This window comes from Lithobates pipiens, unplaced genomic scaffold (genome assembly GCF_037356315.1).
Source record: "Lithobates pipiens isolate NorthernLeopardFrog02 unplaced genomic scaffold, aLitPip1_a1.2 Scaffold_27, whole genome shotgun sequence".
In the NCBI taxonomy this organism is placed as follows: domain Eukaryota; kingdom Metazoa; phylum Chordata; class Amphibia; order Anura; family Ranidae; genus Lithobates; species Lithobates pipiens.
Window position 1 is genome coordinate 130,501,344 of NW_027507788.1, and position 19,251 is coordinate 130,520,594.

At 42.4% G+C, this 19,251-nt stretch overlaps 1 protein-coding gene across 1 annotated transcript in view; it reads right to left on the bottom strand.

Moving 5' to 3' along the window:
- Nucleotides 1-19,251, bottom strand: part of LOC143934121 (BAR/IMD domain-containing adapter protein 2-like) — a 250,433-nt gene that overhangs the window by 173,179 nt on the left and 58,003 nt on the right. Inside the window, exon 2 of the mRNA XM_077457444.1 lies at nt 13,941-14,016. Coding sequence (XP_077313570.1) covers nt 13,941-14,016 — 76 coding nt within the window. The remainder of the gene's footprint in view (nt 1-13,940; nt 14,017-19,251) is intronic.

Genomic DNA, 19,251 nt, shown 5'->3' on the forward strand with positions numbered 1-19,251 from the left:
TCTGCCTCTGTTCTTAACCTCCCTGGTGGTATGATTATATCGGATTTTTGATTCTCAAAGCGGTACATTGTTTTGCATGGAAATTTGCCGTTTTATATTGCAGGCCTGTAATTCTTAGGAATAACTCACTTAAATCTATCCAAATTAGATATCCCAGTAGATATCCCAGGTATGATAACGTTTGAAGTATGATATCATAAATTATAATATAATAAATAACTATAAATAATAGTTAATCCCCTGTTGTTGTTTTTTTGTTGTTTTTGCAAGACTACTCTCTGCCCAAATCTGCCTATAAGGAGTGCTGCATTATGTTAAGAAAAATAGACCAATTTAATATTTCAGCCAACCACCAATGATGGGACAAATTCTTTTTGTCATATTACATATCTCACATCATTTCCCCCAGGGGATTGAGGATATTAAAAACATGTTCTTTTCTTTCATCAGATTTAGAAAAGGAATGGTTCCAAATAACTACGTTTTTTCACCGGTAAATGGATGCAAGTGATCATAAAATAACAAGAGCAGAAGTATCATTATGATTTTCAACATTAAATAAGATCCCTGTTACAGACCTTAACCCAACTTACACCTCATTTACCTTTACAATGGTTTTTAGCCCTTAAAAAACACACAAAAATTAATGAAGCCTAACTGACCCAAACAAATCTAGGTAGAATCCGGAGAGACCTAGATGGTTAAAATTTCAACAGGGTGTTCAATTGGAAGAAATCACATAGGGCCTATCCCCCGTCCGACACTACACACAACACCACATTACCTATACCTCTCATGGCTTGTCATCCAGTGCTCAGATTGCAAGTCCCATTCAGCAGTACCAGACCTGAGCCTTCTGGTCATTTCAACACAGCCCCACCTACCGTGTCTAAATCATCCAACACACACATGCGGGGTTCCACTACTCTTTAGAAATCAAATTCTAATTTCACTTCTGAGAATATGCATTCTCCCAAACCTCGCAGAGAAAAGAGAAAATCGAATAGGAAGAATCTATATCCTATTCAATGTAAGATTAATTCCAATGTAGAATCCTCTGTTACTATCCGTCCCAATTTTGATGACAGTCTACCCACTCAAAAACACTACTAGTACCTCGGTCTCCTAGCCCCTCTTACCCTACCCAGCTCCAGCTCTTCAGTTACTACACAACTGGACATAGTTCCTAATACATCTTCTAATGAACATACAGATAATGTACACACCCTTCCATCTATTAGCTCACCAAAGACTTCACCCTAAGAAACAGCTGTACCCCCAGGTTGCTCCTCTAGTGACCTTACACCCTCCACACTACTATATCCTTGTACAGACTCATTGTCTTTTTTAAAGTTTCCTCCCCCACTTGTCAACAACAGAAAACCCAAAGGAAAGCTAGACAGAGGAAAATGAGGGGGGGGGGGGGGGTTGGGCGGGTTGGAATCTGTCGAGGAAAGAAAAAGAGTGAGGCTCCAAACACAGTAAACATTTTCAATTTATCCTCCCACAGGTGTTAAAAATTTTGCTCCTTTCATTCAACCCAATCCCTTTACACTTTTCAAAGATCTTAATAGATTTATCTGGAATCTCACCTTAAAGTGGTATTACAGCATAAAAGCTTCCAAAAACACTCCCTGCCCCAACAACTCAGTGGAACCTATTACTTCTCCTATAACTCTGTGCTTCAAGAGGACGTTGACCCTGTGGGTTTGGGATTATTGGAGGACTTGTATATGGAGGAGGATGAAGATTTGGCTCTTTTCACACAGCACCTATCTACTTCTCTTACTGTAGAACATTCAACCTTCAGGCCCAAGTCAGTCTTCCATACCGTACAGTGGTGTGAAAAAGTGTTTGCCCCCTTCCTCATTTCCTGTTCCTTTGCATGTTTGTCACACTTAAGTGTTTCGGAACATCAAACCAATTTAAACAATAGTCAAGGACAACACAAGTAAACACAAAATGCAATTTGTAAATGAAGGTGTTTATTATTAAAGGTGAAAAAAAATCCAAACCATCATGGCCCTGTGTGAAAAAGTGATTGCCCCCCTTGTTAAAACATACTATAACTGTGGTTGTCCACACCTGAGTTCAATTTCTCTAGCCACACCCAGGCCTGATTATTGCCACACCTGTTCACAATCAAGGCATCACTTAAATAGGAGCTGCTTGACACAGTAAGGTCCACCAGAAGATCCTTAAAAGCTACACATCATGCCGAGACCCAAAGAAATTCAGGAACAATTGAGAAAGAAAGTAATTGAGATCTATCAGTCTGGAAAGGGTTATAAAGCCATTTCCAAAGCTTTGGGAATCCAGCGAACCACAGTGAGAGCAATTATCCACAAATGGCGAAGACATGGAACAGTGGTGAACCTTCCCAGGAGTGGCCGGCCGCCCAAAATTACCCCAAGAGCGCAGCGACGACTCATCCAAGAGGTCACAAAAGACCCCACAACAACGTCCAAGGAACTGCAGGCCTCACTTGCCTCAGTTAAGGTCAGCGTTCATGCCTCCACCATTAGGAAAAGACTGGGCAAAAATGGCCTGCATGGCAGAGTTCCAAGGAGAAAACCACTGCTGAGCAAAAAGAACATCAAAGCTCGTCTCAATTTCTCCACAACACATCTTGATGATCCCCAAGACTTTTGGGACAACATTCTGTGGACCGATGAGACAAAAGTGGAACTCTTTGGAAGGTGTGTGTCCAAGTATATCTGGCGTAGAAGGAACACTGCATTTCATAAAAAGAACATTATACCAACAGTAAAATATGGTGGTGGTAGTGTGATGGTCTGGGGCTGTTTTGCTGCTTCAGGACCTGGAAGACTTGCTGTGATAAAAGGAACTATGAATTCTGCTGTCTACCAAGAGATCCTGAAGGAGAATGTCCGACCATCTGTTCGTGTACTCAAGCTGAAACGAACTTGGGTTTTGCAGCAGGACAATGATCCTAAACACACCAGCAAGTCCACCACCGAATGGCTGAAGAAAAACAAAATGAAGACTTTGGAGTGGCCTAGCCAAAGTCCTGACCTGAATCCTATTGAGATGTTGTGGTATGACCTTAAAAAGGCCGTTCATGCTCGAAAACCCTCTAATGTAACTGAATTAGGACAATTCTTCAAAGATGAGTGGGCCAAAATTCCTCCAGGACGCTGTAAAAGCCTCATTGCACGTTATCGCAAACGCTTGGTTGCAGTTGTTGCTGCTAAGGGTGGCCCAACCAGTTATTAGGTTTAGGGGGCAATCACTTTTTCACACAGGGCCATGATGGTTTGGATTTTTTTTCACCTTTAATAATAAACACCTTCATTTACAAATTGCATTTTGTGTTTACTTGTGTTGTCCTTGACTATTGTTTAAATTGGTTTGATGTTCCGAAACACTTAAGTGTGACAAACATGCAAAGGAACAGGAAATGAGGAAGGGGGCAAACACTTTTTCACACCACTGTACATGCTAAAGGTCCGTATTTACAAACATTTTACCAGGTCGTTTACTCTGATATTTTAAATATGTGCAATCAGACTAATGCCGCGTACACAGCTATCAGACTATCCGGTGGACTTAGTCTGGCGGACAAACCACCAGACTGTTCGCCGGACTTTCCAAACGAGCTACCTGCCCACACATGGCACTTTTGCAGCGGACTAGGTCTGGCGGACTAAGTCCGCCAGACTATCCACCGTACCGCCGGACTATCCGCCGTACTTTTGAAATGAACGGACTCGCCCACACACATGGAGGAAAGTCCGTTCATTTTGAGCACGGCTCCAGGTAGCTGGGAGGTAGCAGAGGATGCTGGGACTGTGACATCATAATGGGCGGGGACATCATCTGGCGCACGCCGCGTGCCTGTCATTGTGACCAGGGACAGCGACGAGGCAACAGCTCAAGAAGAGAACAGAAGAACAGAAGACAGCGGCGACATAAGACCGGGCCACCGCTTGCAAAAGAGCTGGAAGAAGGCGTGGTGGCCCAGCAAGAATAACCGAAGAGGGGGACAAGACCCCCGAAGTCGGAAGAAGAGGGCTGCAGGGAAGAAGAAAGTCGGGCTCCTCCGCCAATAAAAGAGCTAGTAAAAGAGCAGAAGATAGCGGAGGAGTCCGGCGAGAAGACCCCCGAAGACGGAAGAAGAGCCCCGGAGCTGTGCAATAAACTATTTTAACCCTTGTGTGTTGTGTTTTTTTACATTTTTTTTCACAGGTGAATGAGTAGGGGTACATTGTACCCCATACTCATTCACATAGGGTGGGGGGCCAGGATCCGGGGGCCCCTTATTAAAGGGGGCTCATGGATTCCGATAAGCCTCCCGCCCGCAGACCCTGACAACCAACGGCCAGGGTTGTCGGGAAGAGGCCCTTGTCCTCATCAACATGGGAACAAGGTGCTTTGGGGTGGGGAGCCCGCACCCCCCATGTTGAGGGCATGTGGCCTGGTACGGCTCAGGAGGGGGGGCACTCGCTCATCCCCACCCCCTTTCCTGGCCGGCTGGGTAGCGTGCTCGGATAAGGGTCTGATATGGACCTGGGGGGATTCCCCTTTAAGTCCATACCAGGTGATGGGGCCAGCGACGTCTCCTTCGCTGGTCCCGGCTACCTGGAGCCGCGCTCAAAATGAATGGACTTTTCTCCAAGTGGGAAAAGTCCGTTCATTTCAAAAGTACGGCAGACTAGCACACACACACGGCCGTATTGTCCACCGGACTAGCACACACACGGCCATATTGTCCGCCGAAATGCGAGTCTTTCTTAGTCCGCCGGACTTTTGGGTAAAAACCGGAGCCCACACACGGACTTTTCCACCGGATTGTTTGATCGTGTGTACACGGCTTTCAGGCAGTTCATCACAAATATTCCAACCTTAGTTCAGGTGAATTGCAAGCTCTCTTCCATAACCATCACCTTATTATAAATGCAGCTAACAAGAGTGGTGGTATAGTGGTCCAAGAAAGGATGGACTACCTTACAGAAGCTCATTGTCTATTGTCTGACTCTCACACATATCAAAAACTACGTAATGACCCATTGCCTAGATTCACTGCCAAAGCACAATCCCTCGCCAAAAAAAAGGTACATGAGGCAGGAGTCATCAATAAACAAGAATTTCCTTTTTTTGTTTTGTTTCACCCCTTTTTTTACCATCTATTTAAATTTCACAAAAACTCCCAGAATCCCCTGGGTAAGCCCATATGGACAGCGTCACCAGCTAATTTTCCCTTTATATAGACCGATTTTTACAGCCTCTTGAGCAAAATTTTCCATCCTACATCAGAGATGGGTTACAGCTTCTTGAGATGCTGGCCAGCTACACCTGGGAGCCCACATAAGTGGTCATACCTGGATGTAAATTCACTCTACACCTCAATTCCACATGAGGTGAGACTTCGACCTGTCACACATTTCCTTGTAGAAGATCCCCCACTCAATTCCAAAAAATCCCAATTCATCTTGGATCATATCGATCTATGCATATACTGTATATACTTTTATCAATATATCACTTATTAAATATATAAAGGTGCATACAAAACTAGTGTTAAAATTCCAAATGACTAATTGGTTGCACGTGGCGCTATTACCTGTGTACCTTTCAGTAAACGTACCCTCACCTCCTCAGTGATCCTATCTCAAACCATAAATTGTGTGATCAATAACAAATTATATAAATATTTATCACTCAGTGAATACCCAAATTTACATTTAGATTACATATACAGTGACAAATATAAACAAATGTGAATATAGTCCATCCACCAAACAATATTTAAGAATATCCAGATTACAGAAAGTCTTTCTATAAATGCGTGAACAAATCTCCAGTGTTCAGATTCCTTTTTACAAGTGACTCCTTCACCACACCATCCGTGATTTATGATCCCCCCTTCGTGAAAACACTCACCGACTGATAAGCCTTACACTCTCGTGTGAGGCTAAAAGGGCTTTCAAAAAATCTCTCAAGATGAAATTCAGACACCAGCACATCCGATTTGATCTTCTCCACATACGCACTTCATTGTATATATATATATACCTCAAAGAGAAATCACAGAGGGAGACCCCAGTAGTGTAATACTGCAATCACTCTTTAATGTTTAAAAAATCTCACTCCTTATGCACTCACATGAACTTAAAAAAGCAAAATCACTTCAAAAGAGTAAAAAGACTTGCTTCACAACTTCACTCCACAATACTATTCTGAATACATCGGGGCATTGGTGGTCACGGCGGACTCATTAGATGCGGTACTGGATCGCTTAATCTCACCCCTCCTCGTGCGTCCCGCCTGGTCCCACACAGCAGGTCTGTTCGAAAAGGGCGCCTTCAAGTCAAATGATTCAGTCCTCTTAGTCCTGTGCCTCCTTCCCAGCTCCGTGTATGTCAGCTCAATATTCACCAGATAGCCATGCCCCCGACATGTTTCGTCATATCAGACTTAATCATGGGATTAAGTCTGATATGACGAAACATGTCGGGGGCATGGCTATCTGGTGAATATTGAGCTGACATACACGGAGCTGGGAAGGAGGCACAGGACTAAGAGGACTGAATCATTTGACTTGAAGGCACCCTTTTCGAACAGACCTGCTGTGTGGGACCAGGCGGGACGCACGAGGAGGGGTGAGATTAAGCGATCCAGTACCGCATCTAATGAGTCCGCCGTGACCACCAATGCCCCGATGTATTCAGAATAGTATTGTGGAGTGAAGTTGTGAAGCAAGTCTTTTTACTCTTTTGAAGTGATTTTGCTTTTTTAAGTTCATGTGAGTGCATAAGGAGTGAGATTTTTTAAACATTAAAGAGTGATTGCAGTATTACACTATTGGGTTCTCCCTCTGTGATTTCTCTTTGAGGTATATATATATATACAATGAAGTGCGTATGTGGAGAAGATCAAATCGGATGTGCTGGTGTCTGAATTTCATCTTGAGAGATTTTTTGAAAGCCCTTTTAGCCTCACACGAGAGTGTAAGGCTTATCAGTCGGTGAGTGTTTTCACGAAGGGGGGATCATAAATCACGGATGGTGTGGTGAAGGAGTCACTTGTAAAAAGGAATCTGAACACTGGAGATTTGTTCACGCATTTATAGAAAGACTTTCTGTAATCTGGATATTCTTAAATATTGTTTGGTGGATGGACTATATTCACATTTGTTTATATTTGTCACTGTATATGTAATCTAAATGTAAATTTGGGTATTCACTGAGTGATAAATATTTATATAATTTGTTATTGATCACACAATTTATGGTTTGAGATAGGATCACTGAGGAGGTGAGGGTACGTTTACTGAAAGGTACACAGGTAATAGCGCCACGTGCAACCAATTAGTCATTTGGAATTTTAACACTAGTTTTGTATGCACCTTTATATATTTGATAGTTTATGGTAAGTGGCAGCTAAGGTGTAAAATTTGGGTCATCTGTAGCGCTGTGACGATACACTAGGTAAAGGGTTTGTGGGGTGTGTATCTTTAAAATAATATATCACTTATTGCCATCAATTCACTTAATAAATACTGTCATCAATTCCACACATGCAGGTTTGTTAACACATCAGTGTATCATCAGATTGATTTAGGTATTTACATGCACCAGACTATGATTTTATTTGATATATTTCTACCTGTTTGATTTTAGAAGTTTGTTATCCTCCTTATAATCTGCCCCATATTGTATTTGTTTTATATTGCTTATTATTGTTGTAATTAAACATTTGTGAAGTCAAGTCTGCTGAGTTTGCCTTCCAAGGACCAGGAAGCACAGAGAACCTCCGGAGCCCCTGAAAGCCCTTCCTCTCCACCCGGATGTAAACTGGAATCCATGCCAACAAGGCCCCATTGTCACAGCTCTACATGATTGATTTTATGTATTATTTTTTTTTATCTTTGTTAAAGTTACTTCCTTGCTACACTTTGTAGGCTTGTATCTCCCTCTCTCCCAGCATGGACAGAGGCTATCCCTGCTCAAAAGGAGTCAATCATTTGATCGACTTCAGTCGAAGTGACATGCTGGAAAACTTTTGGTGATCATAGGCTGCAGCCAATTAACCCATTGGCTGATTGAAAAATAAACCCCAAAAAAATGCTAATGGCCAGTTTTGTTCAAGCTCCAAACATTCAAAGAGAGGAAAGACAAAAGTACCAAATCACGAATCGGGGCAATAAATCGTATTGTCAAGAAGCCATATCTAAGGAAAGTGTGCTAAAGCTGGCCAAAACTGTTAAATTTCTACATGCTAAACTGCGTGGATTGAGGAATCTTCTTGCTGAGTTTTTGTATTGTAACAGCCTTTGGAGGCAGCTATCAAGATACCCGATCAGTGACTGTGTCTGATTGGATAAATGAGTTGTTCTGGCAAAAAAAAAATTCAAGAAGGCTCCTTCTACAAAAGCCGATCAAAATATAAAATTTTGTTGAATGTAATGGGGCTGGCAGAGCCTCTAAGTGAAATTTGTATAGTTCTTTAGGAACTGAACAAAGTTCCCACAGAGTACGGCCAGCCTTAGTGTGGCAGAAAAAAACTATGACAAGCAGACTCATGAACCAACCACACTTGTCTTGTTTACTCATATGTGAGCAATTAAGCTCATCTAATTTCTAACAGGTAGCAATAACACTCTAGATATCTATAAATAAGCATGCGTCTCTGGGCCAGCTTAGACATCTAACCTGAAGCCTCTAAACACAATGATCTGAATCAATCAACCCACACCTTTCATCGATTGCTTCCATCTACTCATCTTGCTTCTCTCACTACCATTCTCCACATCCTCTTCCCTTTGTACTATAACTCATGATATCTTAAAGTAGAATTCCAGGTTTAATTTCGCTTTAAATTGTTTGTTGGCAGGATTAGTGCTTCTCCACATTTTAGGAGAAACGTGTTTTTTTATTAATATATATAAGGCTTCCTCTGATTGGCCGTGATGGAAACTGTGATGTGATCGACCCCCCTCTCCACCTTGGCTAATCAGAGGAAACTTTTTATTCCCTGATAAAAATACAAGGCTTCTCCTGAATGATGGAGAAGCACTCAGCCTAACTCTCTTTATGTAACACTAACTTCCAAAGGGAACACTGGAAATAACCCAGAACTCCCTTACCTGTTGAGTGGCTACCAGGCCAGGTACTAGTTCCAGAGCACACTGACAAAATGAAGGCCCAGTCTAAGGCCGCGTACACACGCGCGGACTGTTCGCCCAACCTTGTTCGTCAAACAGTTTGACAAACAGTCCGCTCAAAATTAGCATGAGCGGACTTGACCACACACAATGAACGAACAGTCCGCTGAAACCGTGCGCAATGACGTGAACGGCACGTACGACGGGACTAGAAAAACGACGTCCTATACACTGCAATGCAACCTTCGGCGTGTAAATTCTTTCTGAGCATGCGCAAGACTTAGTTTGACGAACAAGCCTACACACGAGCGGACTGTCCGCTCAAACCAAGTTTCAGCGGACAGTTTTACGGGATTTCCGAAAAACTTTGTTCGTCAGACTGTCCGCTGAAACTGTCCGCTGAAGCCCACACACAGGCGGACTGTCCGCTGAAACACTGTTCAGCGGACAAAGTTGGGCGAACAGTCCGCCCGTGTGTACGCGGCCTAAGGGCATCTTTTTGAAGATTCATTGCAGTACTTGAACATAGGCAAATAGGGATGAGGGTGCAGGATAATTGTGACACTTACGGTTATAAGAGAAAATCTTCCCTAAAGATCCTGGTTATACTGGTAAGAGAATAAAAGGGGATAGCCAGCAATCCGATGCTCTACAAGAGCAGTCCAAGTACACAACAGCAACTTCTGGCATCTAGCCTTAAAAAAAGTACTTCTATCCCAAAGCTTCAGGCAAGAGGACCCTCACCTCTCCAGCCAAGCTTCCACAGGCAGTTTCCTCTAGCAAGTTCTCTTTAATCCAGGCTCCTTCAGGTCCTCAGCCAAGCACGTGTTAAGGCCTAACAGCAACAGCTCTTCAGTAACACTGGCTGCCTCCTAGTGGAGAAGCTCAAGGAGCGAGAGAGCAGACTGTCCCAAACATTTATCTTATCCCCGGGCACACCTTCTGGGTCTACCTCCCAGGGATTGGCTGAGGCCAGATAAATATTCATAATCCAGTAGCTAACCCTACTTTATTTCTGGAAGCTTCCTCCAGATGCAGACAGTAGTAATCAACCACTAGGTTGGGTACAGCAGAGCCAAAAACCAAATTAGCCTGCAGACAAGAAGTCATCTGTACTGCTGCCAAAACACAGTGCCACTTACTGAATGTGGCTAATATTACTATAGCCCATTACAGCACACACATTTGCCACATTGTACTGTAATGGAAATGTTTTGTATGGGCCAGCTTGACCCAAACTAAATAATTAAAGTGAAATTAAACCTGGAACTCTACTTTAACTAGACTATTCACTAGACATATTCTAGCTCCAGACCTAATGGCTGGAGTCCTAGATGATGGTTCAATGATGAAATAACTGAATAAGATTCACTGAACACTTAAAAGCCTTTTAGAAACCTTTATTTTCATGGATGCTGAAGCTTCATAATCCATTCAAGTCAAACCAAACAATTGCAGAGTCGACTGTCATCTACATATATTATATTGACAACCTCATAGGTAAACCCACTGGACCCAATAAACCAGTTCTGGCCCATGAGCCAAGTGTGGCCCACGTTACTGTATTTGCCTCTGAGGGAACAGGGAGGGCGTGGGATGAGTGCCGTCAGATTACGTACAGGAGAATCTCCTGTTTACTCAGCAGCATCTGTAATAGGAAGTCCCGTCTCCTGCGCTGCCATTGCACGACTGTTCTGTCTATCACAGGAGGCGGGACTTTGTATTAAAGAGGCCGCCATGTCCACTCCGAGGCTGCAGATGGGCATTGATCAGGCTGCACTGATGGCAATGGTAAGGCTACATTCATGGCACATGTGAGACTGCATTAATGGCAATGGTAAGGCTGCATTAATGGCAATGGTAAGGCTGCATTCATGGCAATAGTAAGGGTGCATTCATGGCAATGGTAAGGCTGCATTCATGGCAATGCTAAGGCTGCATTGATTGCAATGGTAAGGCTGCATTCATGGCAATGGTGAGGCTGCATTCATGGCAATGGTAAGGCTGCATTCATGGCAATGGTAAGGCTGCTTTCATGGCAATGGTAAGGCTGCTTTCATGGCAATGGTGAGGCATATCCAAATAACACACCCAAGCTAATCCTTATACCTGAGCAGTGCTCTGGGATTAGTTGGGGCCACAAAAAATATATATATATATATATATATCCAAATAACATGCCTGAGCTCATCTCTTCACCACACACAGCCACAAAGGCAAGATCATTTTTGTTGGCAGTTTATTAGTGCTCGGACAAACACACTTAGACCGAATTTTAATGGCTCAAAAAAATGTCAGGCAAAATGGTCAGCCCTTATGCATGTTCACTTCATCAAATCTGGCCCTCTTTGAAAAAAGTTTGGACATCTTTGCAATAAACTATCAGCAATAAACTATAAGCAGGATGACAATAAAACAATGCAGATCGCAACATTTATACTAGTGTGATAAATCATCAGTGATTTGCCCAGTGTTCCTGTGGAGAGTGACATGAAACAGATCCGCCTGTCCGTTTTCATCCGATTCCATCCGATCGACGGATGGAAAATAAAGTTTCCATCTGTCTGGATTTGGCAGACCGGATCAGATTGGATAGCGGCGGATGTCAGTGAACATGACAGAGCTGATATCTGTCGCACCATAGAGGTGAATGGAGCGTCCGATCGGGTCCGCCGGAAAAACAGACAGGCGGACCTGATCGGACAGCATGTGTGAAAAGGACCTTACTAAAACTGGAGGGTGCAAAATCTGGTGCAGCTCTGCATTATAACCAATTAGCTTCCAGGTTTTATTGTCAAAGCTTAATTGAACAAGCTGAGGTTAGAAGCTGATTGGTTACCATGCACAGCTGCACCAGATTCTGAGGGCTCCAGTTTTAGTAAATCTCCCCCAGTATCTCTGATGGGGCTGGCATGCTAGCTAGTAATGCATGTCACATTTATTATGCCATACATAAAGTAAATCTCACCCTGAGCCATGTATATCATGTCTCCTTTCAACAGAGCAAAGTACAAACATTTTTTTTATACAGCTTACCCTGCTGGCTGGATATTTAATAAAATATGAACATGCACCATTTTACAGTATAAATGTCCAAAAAGACATTATGAGGTTGATTTACTAAAGGCACATAGACTATGCACTTTGCAAAGTGCTCCCTGCAAGTTAAGTTGCTGCAGAGCTTAGTATATGGGCAGAAGCTTTGCTGACTAACATCGTCCAATCATGTTCAAGCAAACATGCATTTTCCGTGCATGTGAGTGAGTGACTTGTATAGCGCTACCTATGCGAACTGAATCGCCTTTAGGGTGCTTTCTTGCCACCAGAGTTCATCTGTGGCTTCCTTTACCCTGTAAGGTCCTGACATGCTTACAAACACATACATCATTGACATACACATACACATATTAACCTCCCTGGCGGTACGATTATTTCGGATTTTAGGTGCTAAAAGCGGTACCATTATTTTGCATGAAAATTTGGCGTTTTATATTGTAGTCCTGCAATTCTTAGGAATAACTCTCTTAAATCTGTCCAAACCAGAGTCTAGCAGACATCCCGGGTATGATAAAGTTTGAAAAATTAAATCATAAATTATAATATAATAAATAATTATAAATAATTGTACCAAATAATAATATAACAATAATAAAAATTATTCAATAATGTAATCAAATCAAAAACACTGAAATTTGCTCAGTTGCAGAATTGTCACTGTCATTACTTTTCAGTATTTGATGACGGATCTCCCCACAAATCGCTATCGCTCAATTCTGCGAGTGATTCTAATTTATTATCGCTGTTTTCTAGCTGGTCTAAAATCATTTTTGATGTACAGTGACAGTTTGGTTGCTATGGGCAATCTCCAGTTTCCAGGCATAAAGAACAGTTTTTATTATATAAAACTGCATGCAGGACACTGGGCAGACCACTAGGGACAACGGGGATGTGAAATATTTACATACAGCAATGTAATCTGTAAGATTACATTATACTGTATGTTTACTGTTTGTTTCACTTTTTGAATTTGGCGCCGATCTCCGTCCCCGTGCGTCGCAACGCTCGCAGGGCACGGAGATCGGCGATGTGATGCATCGAGCGAGACACGGCTCGCTCGTACAGCGGGGAGACAACGCTGGATCCGAGGGAGAAGGTAAGTAAACCTCCTCCTGGATCCAGCGACGCTGTCCCGAGTCTGACTCGGGGATACCGCTTTTGGTATGAAAAATCCACCCCGAGTCAGACTCGGGAATACCGTCAGGGGGGTTAAGGCCAATTTTTTTTTAGACAAGGTCTAATTAACCTACCAGCATGTCTTTGGAGTGTGGGAGGAAACCGGAGTACCTGGCGGAAACCCGAATAGGCACAGGGAGAACATGCAAACTCCAGGCACATAGTGTTGTGGTCAGCATTTGAACCAGCAACCCTATTGCTGCTAGGTGAAAGTGCTAACCACTACACCACTGTGCTGCCCTGATTGGGTAGTCTTTGCAAAGTGAATTTTTACCTAATTTACAAAGCTCTGGAGCAACTGCAGTTTGCAACGTGTACAGTGTTTGCCTTTAGTAAATCAACCCCTATTTTTTTTTTTTTTTTTTATCACTGAAAAATAAAGTTATACAATATACACACACTACAATACACAAAACTTGTATCTCTCTGAGTTCTAATTGAACACTAACACTGAAATATTGTGGAAAATAAATAACAACAGGTACGGTACAATGCTGTCAAAGATCACAGTTCAAAATCAATGTGCAATAGAGGCACAATAATATAAAAATGTAATTAAATTACTACAGAACCAAATTACCTGAAAGTGCTTTTTCATAATGTTTGCCCATCGTCACAAAGTTTTTTAGGCTTGGGTTGAATTGGTCTAATATAACCTGTGGAACAGAAATAAAGCACATTAGACATGGGTTTTCTTCAGATTTTCTAACAACAGCACAGCAGGCTAACACCTTAAAGTGGTTGTAAACCCATCTGGAAAAAAAAAAAAAGCAACCTGCAAGGCAAAGGCATAATGAGCTAGTATGCATAGCATACTAGCTCATTATGAATAACTTACCTGAGAACGAAGCCCCCGAAGCGGTCCTCTGTCTTCATGTCTGCCGCTGCCATGGATCCCCGAGTGACTTCCGGGTCTTGCTGCTCCGGCGCTGTGATTTGCTGGAGCAGCGATGGTGTCACTCCCATGCACGGAGCCGACACTTGCGGCATATCGCCACGATCTGCGGCCTGCCCAGTGCGCCTGCGCACCGCTGTGGCTGTCTTTTTGTAAATATCTCCTAAACCGTATAGGTTTAGGAGATATTTCTTGGACCTACAGGTAAGCCTTAATCTAGGCTTCCCTGTAGGTCAAAGTGGTTTGTAAGGGTTTACAACCACTTTAATGCAAAATAAAATGAATGATACAGTATGTGATCTGTGCCATTCTTAAAAACGTAACTCCACTTTTGTTCAGAAAAAACATTTCCTCCTGGAAATGAAGTTCAATGAAGTTCACTGATAAGTGGATCTGGAAGAAGCAACTCATTTTCAACAATCCCTTGACACAATCCTCTCTGGGCTTGGACTGTCAATCCTGGATACCCAGCACAAGTGCAAGACCGCCATGATTATCGGAGATCGCACAATCCACCCCAGGATAAGACATTACTACTTTTTCAACCCCCCCAACTGATTTAGTGGTACCTTTGGTTATCTGCTAAAACCCCCAGATGCTAAGTTTGACCTTCAACACAGACTCTAAGGATGTCCACCCAAGGTCTCTCTTACTTAGCCTGCCCATAGATGGGTCACCTTTCACAATCAGCCAGTGAGCTGATCGAAACCAAAAATGAGTACGGATCCCCCCATCCACACAAACAAAGTGGATGGAGGAATCCTCTCCACTGTGCTGTTGTATTCTGACAGTAGGGACTCCTCTGCTGGCAAAACACACTAATCAGCACTGCAGCAGATTGGCTGCAGCCTCTGATCGACCGAAACATTTTCACCATACCTATTCGACAGAAGTCAATCAGTAGATCAATTTCTGTTGAGCAGGAACAGCCAGCGATGGATCTAAATTTGGCAATTTGGCTGGCTCCTGTCTGGTCGAATTTCAATCCATCTATGGCCAGCTTTATTACAACAGGCAGGCCTAGAGATGAGGGATTGACAATAGGACAGTGGGAAAAATCTATTCTCCTTCAAAACAAGCAGTGTTCCAGCCTTTCGGAGAATCACTTATGATTGGTCTTTGCATGCATCCGAATATATAATCTTAAATTATGAAAGATTAAAATGTGTTCCCTTATTTTCTTTTTCTTACCCAACCTTAGCCTGACACTAATCATCTGAGTTCTGATACCTGCGGCCAACTGCATAATCTTTTGATAAATATAGACTTTCACCATGTCAGATAGTATAGTGAGTTTGCCACATCGCTGTATATGTAGAAAGGTATTTTTCACACCTCCCCCCCCCCCCCCCCCCAAAAAAATTTTTTTGACTTTAAAGAGGAAGTAAACCCTGATGAGTTTACTTCCTCTTTGATTCCCTGCAAAGGTAAAGCATAATGGACTACTATACATCACATAGTAGTCCGTTATGTGTCACTTACCTGACACAGGAGCCACCGAAGTCACCGCTGTCCCCTTGTGTACGGAGCCTCCATCTTCTTGGTGGGTCTCACTGCTCCGGCGCTGTCATTCCCGCATTGACGTCACTCCCGCGCATGTGCACGGGAGCCGCCACTCGCGGCATATCGCCGTTAACAGCGTGCCTGTCTTTTGGCAAATATCTCCTAAACCGTGTAGGTTTAGGAGATATTTCTTGGACCTACAGGTAAGCCTTAATCTAGGTTTACCTGTAGGTCAAAGTGGTTTGTAAGGGTTTACAACCACTTTAAATTGGCAAAGACACTAGAAATTGATTAAAAATCAGAATTTCTTATACAGATAACATGTAGATTCTATAAAAAAAAATCAACTGATATAGAAAAAATAAAAACCTGACCCAACCTCTCAATATTGAAAACTGAAGAGTGTAGACAAAGCCAGGTGGGGGAGGGGGCGTGAATTTAAAAAATATAAAGGATCCTAGGGAGACAGTTCGGTGCATGATTCTTGACATTATTCCTTATTTACCCATTACTAACCGTACTAGCACTCCGCTATGCAAATATAATGCACATAACCCTCCTCCTGGAGTCTTCCAGCAGTTTTACAAGTTTAGTGCCCCCCTCAGATGGTAGAGGACTTCCCAAGCACCTCTGAATTTCCCTGATGTGTGGCTCCTTTGAGTTTTAATATAGGAAATTTTTCCATACTGCCGGATTGGAATTAACAAGAGTAAGTTTTTGTGGCAAAGTTGGACATTATTAAGTTCGAATTTTCACAGCAACATTCTTGGGACAATTGCGATATTTGGAGAAAAATAAATATGACTCCTTGTATAGGAATATTCAGGAATAGGTTTAAGTATTATTATTAAGCTTTATTATATTGTGACCTGGAGGAGCCTTTCGCAGTTTTTCCATACTGCCGGATTGGAATTAACAAGAGTAAGTTTTTGTGGCAAAGTTGGACATTATTAAGTTCGAATTTTCACAGCAACATTCCTGGGACAATTGCGATATTTGGAGAAAAATAAATATGACTCCTTGTATAGGAATATTCAGGCCGCGTACACACGGGCGGACTGTCCGCCCAACTAGGTTCGTCAAACAGTTTGACAAACAGTCCGTTCAAAATTTGCATGAGCGGACTTGACCACACACGACGAACGAACAGTCCGCTGAAAACTTGCGCGATGACGTGAACGGCACGTACGACGGGACGAGAAATTCGGGGTCCGATACACTGCAATGCAACCTTCGCCGTGTAAATTCTTTCTGAGCATGCGCGAGACTTAGTTTGCCGAACAAGCCTACACACGAGCGGACTGTCCGCTCAAACCAAGTTTCAGCGGACAGTCTTACGGAAATTCCGAAAAACTTTGTTCGTCAGACTGTCCGCTGAAACTGTCCGCTGAAGCCCACACACGAGCGGACTGTCCGCTGAAACACTGTTCAGCGGACAAAGTTGGACGAACAGTCCGCCCATGTGTACGCGGCCTTAGGAATAGGTTTAAGTATTATTATTAAGCTTTATTATATTGTGACCTGGAGGAGCCTTTCGCAGTTGCTGTTGTTTTTAATAATTGGCTAATTATATATTTTTATTGTGTTTTTGTGTTAGTACATTTTATAATGGGTAAATACAGAATAATTGATGTGAAGAACCATATGCTGAGCTGTCTCTTGGGGGTCCTTTATACGTTTTTAAATTCATGCCTGGGTTTTGTGTACTCTCTTCAATTTTCAATATTTAGAGGATGAGCCTCAGTCAGGTTTTTATTTTTCCTGTTTTTGATTATATAAGAAGTAGATACCTGCAGCTCCCTTACGTTCTTTCTTCTTTTGTTTTGATCTTTTCAGAACTAGTGGGTTGACATTGAGATGACAGATGACGTGGAGGACATTTTTTGTATCTTTATTTTGGTTCTTCGACTGCATAATCTCACACATTGTACATCAAAAAGCTAGGAGAGTTTGGGGTTGATTTACAAATAGACTGTGCACTTTGCAGTTGCACTCTGCAAGAGCAGTTGATCCAGAGCTTAGTAAATGAGCAGAAGCTCTGCTGACGTCCATCATCCAATGACATGCAAGCCAAAATGCTTTTTTCTTATTTATTTTTTTTCCTTGCGTGTGATTGGACATTCTTTGCAAAGTGTGTGAAGCCAGGCAGTCGATGGGGAGCAACCCTTAGGGGTTGATTTACTAAAAAGAAATCCACTCTGCACTACCAGTGCACTTGAAAGCAAGTGCAGTCGCTAAAGATCTGAGGGGAAGCTCTGCTAATTTTACCATCCAATCATGTGCAGCCAAAAATGCTGTTTTTTTTTATTTTCCTTGCATTTCCCCATCAGATCTACAGCAACTGCACTTCCAAGTGCACTTGCAGTGCAAAGTGGATTTCCCTTTAGTAAATAAACCCCTTAGACTTTAGGTGACAGAAGTCAGGGCATGCATTGGGGTTGATTTACTAAAGGCAAACTCACTTTGCACTGCAAGTGCACTTGGAAGTTCAGTTGCTGTAAATCTGAGGGGAAGATCTGAAATGAGGGGAAGCTCTGCTGATGTTATCATTATCATCCAATGTTTTCACGATACCAATTTATTCCAATTGTGCGGATTGGTGGTATTCCCATTTATTTTTATCCAATCATGTACAAGCAAAAATGCTGTTTTTTTATTTTCCTTGTATGGCCCCCTTGGATCTACAGCGACTGCACTTCCAAGTGCACTTGCAGTGCATTTGTAGTACAAAGTGGATTGCCTTTAGTAAATAAACCCAATTGTTTTTAAGTATTCCTTCATTGTAAAAAGGAGCAGTAACATAGAAACTAATATTCAGCATACAAAGCAGAAGGCAGAACCTGAATATGAAATGTGGAAATAAGAACACATATGGTAAAAATATTTATTTTTAAGCCATTATATATATTGTCAGGCCATTAAAACTAAAACAATTGATATTTCAACAGTATAAACACAATATGGAAACACTGACAATATCTATAACAGGTAATTGGCTTGGTTTACATTTAAAAAGTGAACACAGCAATGGGGCTGCACAGCGGCCACAAGCCAAATGCTTGACTTGCGGTTTTGACACAGTATTTCAATGCAAATATGGGGGAAAAAATTGACATTTACTGACATAAATGGACATTTACTGACAGCTGTAAAAATCACAGATTTTTACAAACTATTAGTAAATTTACCAACGGTTGACAACCGTGGCTCTGTCCAGATGAGGAACTAAGCAGACAGGGTAATGCTTGGATAAACCAACTTGAAGGGGTTAACAGAATTATGAGTCCGACAAAGAAGAACAGCTAGGTAATGTTAATCACTTATGGCAGCCTTTTTCAACAAAGGTGCCGTGGCACCATGGGCTGCTTTCAGAACTCTTTAGGGGTACCGTGGAAAAATGCCTAAAAGATGCCACAACTTGTCCAAAAATTGTCAAGAAGCCGACAGGTGGTTCAAGCCTTCCTTTTTTAGTTACACAAAGCCAAAGGTTTAA